The sequence below is a fragment of the Mus caroli genome, unplaced genomic scaffold (genome assembly GCF_978045245.1).
Source record: "Mus caroli unplaced genomic scaffold, Mus_caroli_1 scaffold_9, whole genome shotgun sequence".
In the NCBI taxonomy this organism is placed as follows: domain Eukaryota; kingdom Metazoa; phylum Chordata; class Mammalia; order Rodentia; family Muridae; genus Mus; species Mus caroli.
Window position 1 is genome coordinate 87572962 of NW_028227264.1, and position 13702 is coordinate 87586663.

The 13702-nt window shown below is 39.2% G+C and overlaps 1 protein-coding gene across 1 annotated transcript in view; it reads right to left on the bottom strand.

Moving 5' to 3' along the window:
• The window catches only part of Parpbp (PARP1 binding protein), a 45276-nt gene that overhangs the window by 27365 nt on the left and 4209 nt on the right, over positions 1 to 13702 (bottom strand). The window contains exons 3-4 of the mRNA XM_085843076.1: positions 11175 to 11405; positions 5637 to 5741 (exon numbers count right to left, since the gene is read on the bottom strand). Coding sequence (XP_085699202.1) covers positions 5637 to 5741; positions 11175 to 11405 — 336 coding nt within the window. The remainder of the gene's footprint in view (positions 1 to 5636; positions 5742 to 11174; positions 11406 to 13702) is intronic.

Sequence of the window (13702 nt, forward strand, 5' to 3'; positions counted from 1 at the left end):
TATTGATATTAACTGACTTCTGGGAGCATTAACAAATTTACCAAGAAATATGTAAGTCATATAAAAAGATATTAAATATATGAAATAATCTTAAGAGTTTCTGCAGAATTATAATAATCAAGATAGAGAAGTGTATACAAAAAGACAGATACACAGGTCAGCAGAATTTGAAACGAATCCAGAAGCAGATAGACAAAGACACAGCAACAAAAGTACAAAACAGCCAAAGTATCATTACGGGGACTGGGCCAACAGGTCTCCACGTTCATGTGGCAGCACACGAACCTCAATCCAAAGCTCACACCTTTTATGCACATTAGCTCAAATGGATCATAAACTTAAATTTACAATATAGCTGCTGTACAGCTTTTAGAGAAAAACATAGGAGAAAATCCTTAAATCCGAGCATTGGGCAGTGAAGTTAGATTTGACACCAAAGCATAATCAAGAAAAGGAAGGAAGTAAGGAAGGCAAGACAATTAGATCACAGCAACATTAAACTCTTATGGACTCTCTTTGTGTTCTTTTCCTTTCAACTATGACTACCACTTATGGCTCTGGAATCACTTGTTTCTAGTTCCAATTGTCATAATGTATACTTGAAATCTAGCCCATCCCTTCAGATATTGGATTTACAAATGCTGAACTCAAGTCACGGTCAAAACAAGAAATTCACAAATGTTCCAATAACATCAGAAATCTGAAGCCCCATAATGTATCCTCTCCAAACTTAAGGAAAGTACTTTCTTTATCTAGGTTTTCTTAGCCCAGTGTAAGGGGCAGAATACCTCCCTATAGGTTTTTGGCCAAGGAGACTCTCAAACCCTCAAAACAAAGCAGGCTACCATCACTGCTCCTGGTTGCCTACCAGAAATAGAGAATCAGACCGTATTACTGAAGACACAACACATTTACTTCTAACTAGAGCAAGACTACTCATTAGTTCTTGCATAGTTCCAGAAGGTACTGTGCAGGGTACTCATAGGGAAAGGTTGCCAATGGTTTTACCTAGCAGTGTGCATGCTACCAAATGGACATGCTAGGAAACATGTACCCACGGGTACAATAGGGCTGGTTGTTTGTTATGGCTGTAACCAGACACTTTCTGACTGGATTTGAGACTCATATTACAGAATGGAATTCATCCCTACTACTACAAACCTGGTCAAAAGCCTGTGACTAGGGAAGTTGTAAGGCTGACAGAAGTGAGAAAAGATCTATTGCTGTCGTTTTACTAAACACATATGGTGTCATGCTGTCAAACCACCTTCTAAATATTTGTGTTTGTATGCATAGATTAGTGCCGCTTTCGGCCTAAGTCTCAGCCTAAGTCAGAGAAGTGTCTCTATGCAAGGAACAGGAGTGCCTCTACACACACGTGCGAATGTGTGTGTGTGTGTGTGTGTGTGTGTGTGTGTGTGTGTGTGTGTGTGTTCGAAGCCAAACTTTAAGCTTCCATACCTACAACTTGCTCTTTATGGCTTACGAATTCCATTTCTCTCATCTACGCTGCTGGGAAAGCATCTTGGAGTCCTCACAGATGGAGGACTTCTTCAAGCTCTGGCTGCAGCTGGACCTGCATCCCTCTCATTATGGTCAGATAACATGGCAGTTATGGTTTCTGGGCTCTTGTATGTGCAAGTGTGTTTTTAAGAGGCTCCTTGGAGAAGCAGTCCATAAACACAGTTATTACATCCAGAAGCAAGGACCTAATTTGAAAAATTGCACAAGACTAGAGCTTTATCAAGACATCAAAGAAGAGATGTTCTATTTGCTTAGTAAATTGATTCTGTCCATAGTCTCCTTTAACTCCTACTAAAATGCAAATACCCAACCTTAATTTGAGGTCAGGATTTTTAAACAAAAAGTTTTACTTGCCTTCCTTGCTAAAGATGTTCCTGACTAGCAGATAAATGCTTATGTGTAATAACAAAAACATTTATTAGATTAAAATTTTTTTTATTTGCTTAAAGACCTGGCAGGGAGCCTTCTCGTATATTCCACTTTGTTACTTCAGAATTTCTAAAGCAATGGTTTAACACTTTAGGGGGGGCAAAGTAGGGTAACATCAAATAAAGAGTATTTCTTAAATTCATCTTACTACTCCATGTGAAGACTTTGGTGTGCCATTAGTAAATGTATCTGATGATCAGAATATACCTCTGCAAGACTGCATCCCCAAAAGTCTCTTTTAACCTTAAATATACTGATTTCTAAAGGCACCTGCTAAGTCAGGCACAAGCCTTAGAAAGGTACCTAGAAAGGAGACAGGTACCCAACGTGAAAAGGGGGAAGCCAATGTCAGCAAGCCTGGGAACCGCTCTGCAGGATAAGCCATGCCAGAACAGAGAAGGCATGGCCAGCTGATGGCTGCTGGGGATGCCAAGTGAAGTGTGCGTATTTTAAGACTCTACTTTTTTTGGCTGTATAGTATTAAAAGGTATTTTCTACATCAAGTTTTATTTTTTTTTAAAAAAAATCTCTTTTTAATGTGGGGGTATATGCACATGAACGAGTGTGCCCATGTGCGTGTGCAAGTGTGTGTGGAAGTGTGTGTTGTTTTGAGCTATGTGCAAGCATACAGCACCCTTCACTGTTGTGGCAGTGCTCCTAAGAGAGACTTTCCAAAGCTAGACTGATGTGCAGAAGAGCATCTCCTTCCTGCTAGTGCTGACACCTGACTGTTGCTTGACACAAACTCCTGGTGGTGTAAGAATATCTGTGTTTTCTTCCACCTTCCCTCAGTAGCGCACCCTTAAAAGCAGACACCTGTCAGGACCTGATCCCGAAAACTGGCTTTGGTAGTGTGTCAGAGAAGGTGTTCCTCCTTAGGACAGTGGGCTCTTCTCTACATTGTCGTCTTCGGACTGGTTAGTCTGCCATTTTGGTTCCTTTCCTCAAAGTCAGGGTCAGTCTAAACAATTAGGAAGCATGCTTACTGTGGAACAGTTGGGCCTCACTCAGCTACCTGCTCAGACGTTAACCGGAGCCTTCATCGGACTTTATAGATGCTTTCTAACTTTTTCACACTAAAGGGAGGATGAAAGCTGAATTCTGTTCATAACTGCTTATGTTCAACCTCAACTTTCATGATTATAGAAAATAGATTTAATAAGTCATATATAGTTTGACTTAAAACAAAATAGAAAAAGAAAATATAACTCGAGAAAGAAACTACTGTGTTTTTGATGGAGTGGTTTTCTGTGCTTTTGATGGAGTGGTTTTCTGTGTGTTTTTTGATGGAGTGTTTTTCTGTGTGTTTTTTGATGGAGTGGTTTTCTGTGTTTTTTTGATGGAGTGGTTTTCTGTGTGTTTGTGTGTGTGTGTCTGTTATGTCTTTGCTTTGTTTTTGTGTTTGGAATGGAGTCCAGGATCTGAAACCCAGAGCCAGACACAGGTTCCACACATTTTACCACTTAGCTCTACCTCAAGTGTCTGTCTTTTTAAAATAAAAGAGCATACGCAAGCCTAGTGGAAGCGCATCTCTCCTGGCCACTTAACCCTTTGCTGCAGCTGGGCTTTGGGACACTGCGTTCTCTATTTAAGAGCTTTCATCAGTTCACACACAAGTCAGTCCTTCTTCTTGAAAGAGCATGACAATTACCATGTCCTCCTTACAACATACTTAAGAGAGAACAGAGACGCCTTGCTACTGACATAGGTATAATGCTGGCCATCAAACCTCACATACACACAAACACAGTCTGTAAGAGAAATATCAGAGACAAGATCGATAAGACAGTACTTGGTGCTCACTTGATATACAGGAACACACTCATTAAGTAAAAAAATGTTTGATTAGCATTTGTAAATATTCAGGACAAGAACAAAAACAAATAGAAAACAAATTTTAAAAATTAATTCTCAACAAGAGTAAATAGTTATAAAATCATTATAAAGAACCTGGTATTCTGGGCAGAAAGTAGGACTGATATTTTTTTTCTATACCAGAAATAAGAAATTATTCAAAAGAAGTCTACTAGGGCACATGAAAAAGGACACTAGGGTACTTTAACCGGGCTCCCTCCATTTTAGCACGAAAAGTACAGCAACTTTTAGCACTGGGTGAACAAACAAAGACAATTAGAAAAAGTATTTATCCAATTTACCTCTAGTGTAGCTCTATCACACCAGCTCCTACATTGGTAAAGAGGTTTAGGCAATGACCTTCACAAACTGTATTTACCCCATTAGACAAGATAAACCTTTGGTGACTGAAGGTAATTTAATGAAGACATTACAAATCAAAAACTCAATGGTTCTACAAATGCCAGAAAAACAACTGATTCAGACAAGGGTCATAATTGCATGCATTAAAAAGTCCATTAAGTAAAAGGTTGCTGGGAAACAGGATTGTTACCGTGGTGTCACAGGACCTTCTCACGGGTCTTTGTTGATAACTGCAAAGTGGAAACTAAGTTTTATATTACAGGGATTTGCCAGTTCAGGACAACCTGAATTTCTATTTCCTAATATGAAATATTCCTAAAGTGAAATATTCCATATAGGTCATGAAGTTATTTCTTAGAAAATATTAAATATTAAATATCAACAGTAAATCTCACAACTTTCTATTAGAGATACAACAAACACAGGGACAGGTTAAAGAACAGCAGAGTATTAATTAAGTAGACAAAGGAAGGAAAAGAGAATTAGGGAGTCCTTAAAGATTAAACCATCAACAGAGCCACACGACTATTTTAGGAACACCCGGAGACATTAGACATTGCGCTTATCCTTTTTGTTTTTTCCAAAAACTGCATGCTGGAGAGTTTCAGGCATACACATGGCACAGGAGCTTGGTAATTTTAAATAAGACAGAAAAAGAAAAAGGAGAATTTTTTTTAAAGTACATTAGTAAATCCAGGAAGCACGTAAGCATTTAGTCAGAGGCAGCGATAGAATCTGTTCTTTAAGGTGTAATTTGTTTAGCGCAAGACTTTCAGAAGACTCAGCAATGTTCCCTGAAAACGAAGAGAGGGATTCATCAAATGTGCTAACTTTATTGGAGTAGACTGCCATGAAAGAAGGACTTCAAAAATACATCAAAACAGTTTGCTGACTTTGCCAACATTCTTGGTCTCTCACCAACGGTGATTCTATTAAACACAGAAACTTTAATAAGCACAGCTCATGGTTAGCTGAGGTCAGAGGCACCTGGCACGCTAGTCGGTGAAAGGTAAACCTCCTGGACAACCCTGGACATGGTACTCATTTTGAGTCATGTGTACAATATAGACTGCCGTGAGAACACCGTCAGTTATGGAACATAGTCTCTAAGACAGCAGATGTGAGTTTTACCTAAAAAAACAATCTGATAACCTGAACCATAAGCGGTACTCTGGCTCCGTGAATTGTACCTGTGTTTGCACAGTGTCTGTTGGTTACCTTGGCCAAATCATAAGGACACAGATTAGAATGATACTCTTAGCAATCCCAATGTTTTATCCCTTGCAAATTCAGCTTTATTTAAACAATTTAAAAAATGTGGGAAAATGAAAAAAAAAAAAAAGAACAACAACCAGATCCATTGATAACCCTGATGAATCACCAGATTCATTGATAACCCTGATGAATGACCAGACTCATGACATTGGTTCAATCCTACTTTAACTGGCTGAAGGTGTTATCAGTACCTGCTCGTCATCCTGGCTGCATTTTACTGGTGACGCTGGCATACGAGGATTAGCTTCGTCATTGACTGCATACTCTGTGCCAGACAGAAAATCCCGAAGTTGAATCTGTAGGCGATAGATGGTATAATAACAGTATAGGACACAGAATACTATACTCCGTGAAATTCTGCACATCGTCCCAGATGTTCCAGTGCAAAGTATTGCTGGACATCTGTGGACAGTTATAAATAAGCATAAATTCTTTTGCATAATTTCACAAATCCTTTTAAACTGAATGATAAACAATTACCATGGTTGGGAAGGGACATTCTATTTAATCTATTTTTTTATTAGATATTTTCTTCATTTACATTTCAAATGCTACCCCAAAAGTCCACTATACCCTCCCCCGGCCCTGCTCCACAAACCACCCACTCCTGCTTCCTGGCCCCGGCATTCTCCTGTACTGGGGCATATGACCAAGGGCCTCTCCTCCCATTGATGGCCGACTAGGCCATCCTCTGCTACATATGCAACTAGAGACATAGTTCTGGGGGGTACTGGTTAGTTCATATTGTTGATCCTCCTATAGGGTTGCAGACCCCTTTAGCTCCCTGGGTACTTTCTCTAGCTCCTTCATCGGGGGCCCTGTGTTCCATCCAATAGCTGACTGTGAGCATCCACTTCTGTATTTGCCAGGCACTGGCATAGCCTCTCAAGAGACAGTTATATCAGGGTCCTGTCAGCTAAATCTTGCTGGCATATGCAATAGTGTCTGGGTTTGGTGGTTGCAATATGGGATGAATCCCCGGGTGGGGCAGCATCTCGATGGTCCTTTCTTCCGTCTCAGTTCCGAACTTTGTCTCTGTAACTCCCTCCATGGGTATTTTTTAAATAGCAAACATAACTAAATAAAATTCAATTATAACTAAGGGATTTTATAATATTTGATAGTCCAGGAATTTTATCAGATTATGTCTATGTATATATCTTTTCTCATCAATATAACCTGGAACTTAGATCATCAGTAGACTATGGTTCCTCTTCAGCTAACAGTACTATTTGTTATGACAAATATTTCATTACATCTTCAGGTCATTTCCCTTCTGGGGAAACGGCTAACATCTTCATGTCACGTCCTGTAACTCTTCCTCTAAGTTCTTTAAATTTTCTGTTGGGATTCTTAGGATACAAATTTGTATGTCAATACACCTGCTATACTGGGAAATCTTCCCCAGATTTTTTTTTTCGCTTTTTTCTTTTTTTGGTTTTTCGAGACAGAGTTTCTTTGTATAGCCCTGGCTGTCCTGGAACTCACTATGTAGACCAGGCTGGCCTCGAACTCAGAAATCCGCCTGTCTCTGCCTCCCGAGTGCTGGGATTAAAGGCGTGCGCCATCACGCTGGGCTTCCCCATATTTTTCTAAGTTGTCATGAAAACAGATTATTTTTCACAAAAGTTAGGAGGAATTACTTGGAAGTATTTGCTTTTATATCATTACATAACAAGTTTTCATGTTTCTTTATAGTTTCATGTTTTATTTGAAAAGTTAACAGACTTATCATTTTTATAACTGGTATTTTTATAACATATTAGTAATTACGAGAAAAAATGAGCCAACTGAATAGTCCATTTACATAGGGGGAAGTTCATAAGGTGCAAATGCTAAAACATCTTACACAGTAAATTCCTACAACACACAGAACTGGGGTAGATGAAATATTGAACTATCCCAATGGCTGCTGCTGCCAGCCTGCATCTATTTGCAGTAGATTTCCTGATTTTTCTGAAGATTGGGAACTCTCCAAAAAAATGCCTCCAATTCTGACAAAAACTGCAAGAAATATTTTCCACCCAAACTGAAGCTTAAAAATAAACCTTCCCACCTGCCTCTTAGAGCATCTTAGACCTTATGTGCCCTTGGCATCTAGGCAATACTGTTTTTCCAACTCAGTTCTCAGTTTCACCCAGTAACTGCTGATTCCACTCTACCAACAAGCTTTTAGCTGCCTCTCTGAGAAGAGCCAGCACGCATGTCCCTGTGCCTGAAGAAGGGGTGGATAAATCAGGAGGGATGGATGGGGCTGAAGGCAAGGATGTTTACATTTTTACAATAAAAGAGCAAACTTTTTTTTTTATATAAAGTAGGTGGTAAACATTTGTAAGAGTAACGTCAGCTTTATATTTAGTGGTCATGTGTCCAAAATAACAAATGTCTATGGCCTGTGTGACCCTCGGAGGTGGCGTCTGGCTGATCTTCTGTGTTGAGCTGAATCACTGGTTCCTTTTTCTCGGTTTCAACCGTGAGCTGGTGCTGCGTGGCTTCCTCCAGGTTCTGGAGAAGGCGACTTTCCCACTGCCTCACCCGCTCCATGGCAGCTGCCAGCTTCTTGGGGTCTCGCTTTCCCCTGCGGGTTTTGTGGAGAACCTTGGGTAAGGTTGAGTTTCGAGACTGTCGCTTCTGCGGTGGCCGTTGGATCAATGAGGCCGACTCAGAGGTATCTTCCCCAGGAGCTGAGAGGTCCTGGCAGGGCCTTAACTGCTTGGAAGCCCTGGAAATAGGCTTCCTTTTGCTAGAGGCAGCTGTGGTGCTGACCTCTGTCTCATGGACAGGGATTTCCCGGGAAAGGCGTGAAGACATTAGTCCACCTTCCACACTCGGTTCACAGAAGTCCAGGGCGTCTATTACAGGGCTTTGGCTACAGCTAAGGGTAGCTTCCTCGGGAGTCCTGTCTTGTGTGATTTTTTTTTTAAAGCGTCGCTTCATCAGGAAAACCGAGCTCTCCTACCCAGAGTTCAATGTAGGAAACTGCGCCCCCACCCCCACAGTCCGACGGTTGGAGGGCGTGCTCTAGCATCCTTACGTCATCACATAGCATCCCCAGCAAGCGAATCTTCGTTGTTAGGTAAGATCTAGCAAGTCTTGTGCTTGTGTGTTATCCATGAATTTCTGTAAGCACTTAATATTTCTGTGTATTCTAGGTGTTATTCTCCCTAAAGCTCTCTTTGGTTGATAATTCGTGGCCAGTTGACCCATCCTTGTCTGGCTGATGATCGTGATCCCAGGCTGGGTTGTTGTTTCTCTCTCTGAAATGATGGTTTCTACAAGTAATAAAAGGTAACATGGTCTCTGTGCTACTGCGCAGCCTTAGAAGAAAGCAACAAGACTGCGGGACACCTGCCGAGGTCAAGGAAGCCTCCGTGTTCTTCCAAGCCTTACCAACAGGAGGTGATGGGACTAATCGTTGGCTAGAGAGACAGACAGAACCCTGCCAGCCCTGAGACATCATCTGTTGATCTAGCCCAGAGGGTCCACACATCTGTACCTAAGTTCTTCAGAGATCTACATTTCTGCTGGCCATAGGGTTCCAATGTTGCAGTCCAGACACTTAAGAGTTCTTTTCATGTGAAGTCCAACTCTGCCCCAAATCTCTCTCCCTGAGATTCCAGTCAGAATCCAAAGTCTTGTATGCTCCCAGATAGAGAAGAATTGTCATGTGTCCAGAACTACCTCATCTTTATCTTGATTCCCAATAACCTCTGCATTATTTAAACTACAACATATAAGAAACAGAGCAACCTTTTATTAAGGCCATGAATTCAAGAGCATAAAGATCGGAACAAGCTGGAGTACTCTGATAGTAACTTTAAAGACACAGCACAAATTAATTAGGGTCACATTTTAATGTGCTTTTGAAAAACCAATCCAGAGATATGTTTTGTTATACAACTTTGTTGTTAGTGGAAATATCCTTGAAGAAAACACCTGATATTTAAGCTGTTGGAAATTGAGAGTTTTCTTCATGAACTTTGCAGCTTCAGTTTAATTTTTGGAGTTCGACAGAAATGTTGACATTTGCAGACAATCTTCCACACAGACAGGCTGAAAAGCAGCCTTTACATGTCCCATTGGCTCAGTGAGGAAACGTGTTAGAGAATACATTCCCCATAAACAGGAAAAGCACAGGATGAAAACGCTGTGCCCAAGATTCTGGGCATCTTCTCTTTCTCCTTCCTACAAGTCAGTGCTTACCTACGGTTACCTCTGTACATTAACTATGGAGGGTTAGTCAAGTCGGCCCTATAGGCAAGAAAAAGCAAAAGCTAAAGCCTTCTTTCAGGGGCTGTATGTGGAGAAGAGTGCATGTGAATGTGTGCTTGAAGAAGTTATGACAGGGCAAAGGTCTGTGTGGTGTACCAGTGAAGTAAAGACAGCAAGCTGCCCAGGGTCTGCTCTCCCTCCTACTCACTGACAGAGTGCCTGCTTTTACCCTGGCACACCACCACTCCAAATAAAGACTACATTCCCCACACGCCCTCGAGTAAGCTTCAAGCAAGCAGACTGAGGCAAAGACCTGTTTTTCTCTGGTCATTTGGTCCCACTGCCTCCTGAATGAGTACTGCTCTCATGCAAGACCTTCAATAGCTACCTTTGACCATTTAAGTAGGAATCACCTGGCTCTTCTATAGGCAGTAAAATAAGCTGCTATTTTCTTAAACCATAGTTTTATACCAGAGATTTCTATTACAACGAACTTATATATTACTAATAACCATATAAAAAGAGCTTAGTATCTCACAAAATACAATAAATAATTCCTGATTCCAAGTATAATTATTCAACCATTACCAACATTTACTTATTACTTTACTAGCACACAGGAAGTATTAAAGTATTGTCAACACTCAAAAAATAAAACCTGCACATATACAAATAGATTTTAAATAGTTTATCAATTCTAATATAAACAAATTTAAGAAATATTACAGCTTTTAAATGTTTTTCTATTAAATTCAATGTTTATATTATGAAGTCTACTATCTCATATATTATATTGTTATGTTTTGTGATAGTAATATATGGCATGTCTATTGAAGAAGCTATAAAACCATGTAAAAGAAGTGTAACAATTGTTTATACAACACACACCTAATAAACATGAACATTCAACAAAAAGAAAAGTTGTAGACAGGTAATCTTTGATCTAATTCAAAAGAAATCTGACATTTGGAATTTATTTCTTTGCCAAATTTTTATCTATTAAGAAAAATGTTCTAGGGGATTGGAGAGATGGCTCAGTGGTTAAGAACACTGACTGCTCTTCCAGAGGTCATAAGTTCAATTCCCAGCAACCACATGGTGGCTAACAACCATCTGTAATGGGATCTGACTCCTCCTTCTGATGTTTCTGAAGAAAGCAACAGTGTACTCACATACATTAAATAAATAAATATTTAAAACAAGAAAAATGTTCTTATATCAAATAACAATATCATAAACCCAACAAAAGTTTTTCTTTCAAGATATTTTCTTTCAAAACTATTTCTTTCAAGTAAAAACTAGGCTTTGGGTAGCTAAATTTTCCACTTTTTAACATGATTTAAAAAGCAAAAAAATTATCAACTTTTTGTCTTTTTTGTTTGTACTCTGAAAACAAAGAAGTATTCTCTGCCTCCCACCATAGTTATAAGACTAGTAACTCTATCTGTAGTTTAAAATAAAAGTATTTTAGCTGAACTTTAATTTGATCAAAGTAGAATTAATTTTAGAATACTTACAGAGGAAATCATGTTAGTCTCATAATTAGAGGTCAAGCTGCTACATTTTTTATAAACATCAATCAGATCTAGTGTATTACTATTCTTCAAGAAATCATCATATGTTTTCTTAATGTCTTCATAGTGCTCGACCACTTTCATATTTTCAGTGGGCAAGTTCAGTTTCTCGTGTAAGAAGAATTTCCATGTCAATAAGACGTCACTGAGACAGACTGTAAATTCTCCTCTGTGCTGAAAGATGCAAAAGAACAAGGGTCAACTTGAGTGCTTAATGCTTCAATGTCCATTTATCTCACTGATATGAAAAATACAACAGCATGCTGTTAAAGTAAACACAAAAACCTTGACACTTTGATAAAATATAAATAAATAGGCACGTTTGCAGATAAAAAATTTGGTAAATGGGGTTGGGCATGACAGAGTGCACCTTTAATCCCAACACTTGGGAGGCAGAGGCAGGATGCATGCACAATATACCATACTCAACTACAGGGTTCTTACTCTCTTACTTGACATTCCCAGTGCCATGAATTCCCACATAACAAAATATATCCCAAGTACTGGCTTTAAAATCCAGTCTCAGTGTTCAGGTTATTGTTATTATGACTTCATTTCCATTTTCTTACTATTACAGAGAAATAAAAGTATCACTGTAAAACTAAGAGCCTACAAAGACTTTTGTTTCTTCTCTGGTCCTAAATACACTAAATTATAATGAATGTGTTAAAAAGCAAGTTATACTCTTTTCTGTGAATACTCAGATGCTACTAAGCAGGCAAATTTACTCTTCTACTTCTTTTCTTCTTTTTTCCTAAAAGAAACCAAAAGATTGTGATCTAACTACACTAGTAGCTGATAGGAGATCCAATACCATTTCCGACAGGATTTCATCTGAGTATAAGAGCTTTCCTTCAAGTATCTCTCTGGATAGCCACATGACACATTTTCAGCAGATGCACTGAAGGTTTGCTTCTTATTCAATGCATTCTTTTTCCCACATTAATATGTAAGATATTAATAATTCCAAAGAGCACAGCCTTAACTCATTAAAAATTCTAACTTATCATTTTCAATTCAGCATGAAAAGGAAATATATTTTAGTATCCATATGTAGGTCTGTGAAATGGAATATATGCTACCTTCCACAGTTTTAACTTTTTTCCAGTTTCTGCTAATACTTTTACAATAGTCCCATTCAAAGATGAATTAGGTAATTAAATAGTTGACATGAGATCTTAAGAGTAACACACAAAAAACAATACACCCAAAACAAACATTTGAATTATTAAACATCTCTATCTTTATATCTTTTATGATAACCAGTCATATATGTTATTCGAAATCCAGACTTAAAGCATCTTTAAGAGACCCTTCCTCCACAAGAAGACACTTGAGCATCCAGATTCCCAGATAAGCCCCCAACCTTCGGATTACCAACACTCTCCTAGCACCCACCCAGCTACCCCAACACCCCTTTCTCTCCTCATCACCATATCCTGCCCCACACCTCCAGTGGAAGTCCCCTGCTCCACTAGAGGCCACACTAGCACCCAGAACCTCAAGACCCCCAGCAGGCTGCCAGAACTCCAGCCTCCAACTCAGGAAAAAACCCTCTAGTCAAGCACAAGCCACTCCAGCCAGAAGACCAGAGAGGAAACAGAAACAAAGAAAAGGAAGAAAAAAGAAAAGAAAAGATCCATCTAACAAAGACAAGCTCAGAAATCGACACCTAAACCAATAATTATCCCAAACCCAGATGCCTAGATACCAGCAAGCATCACCAACAGAATTACAAGGAATAGAAGAGAGAATCTCAGGCACTAAAGATAGGACAGAAGAAACAAATACATCAAAGAAAACATTACATTATATCTAAGTGATTCATGACACAAAACATCTATTCTTAGACATGGGACACCATAAAAGACTAAATCTAAAAATAATAGAACTTGAAGATGAAGAATCCCACTTCAAAGGCCCAGAAAATATTTGAAGCAAAATCAAAAATAAAAATTCTAACCTAAAGAAGGTTATGTTTATAAAGGTACAGGAAGCTTACTCTAAAAGTCAGAGGACCTGAACAGATGTCCAGCAGACTCTTAAGACCACAGATGCCAGCCCAACTAATATATCCAGCAAAACTTTCAATCATCATAGATGGTGAAAACAAGACATTCCATGATAAAGTCAAATTTAAATATCTATCCACAAATCTAGCCCTACAGAAGGTACTAGAAGGAAAACTCTAACCCAACAAGGTCAAGTACATCCATGAAAATATAGGCAATAAATAATTTCACACCGGCAAAACCCAATGAAGGGACACACACACACACACAAACACACACACACTACAACCACCAATAACAACAACAAAACAGGAATTAACAAGCATTGGTCTCAATGGACTCAATTCCCCATCTCTATTGGAAGGTGGATCCCAGCTGCCTGTAAGTGAATCACTTTGTAGAGATTTTCTTCAAGGTAGTTTCCAGCAGGTCAGTGAAGACTCCATTAGGACAACAAGG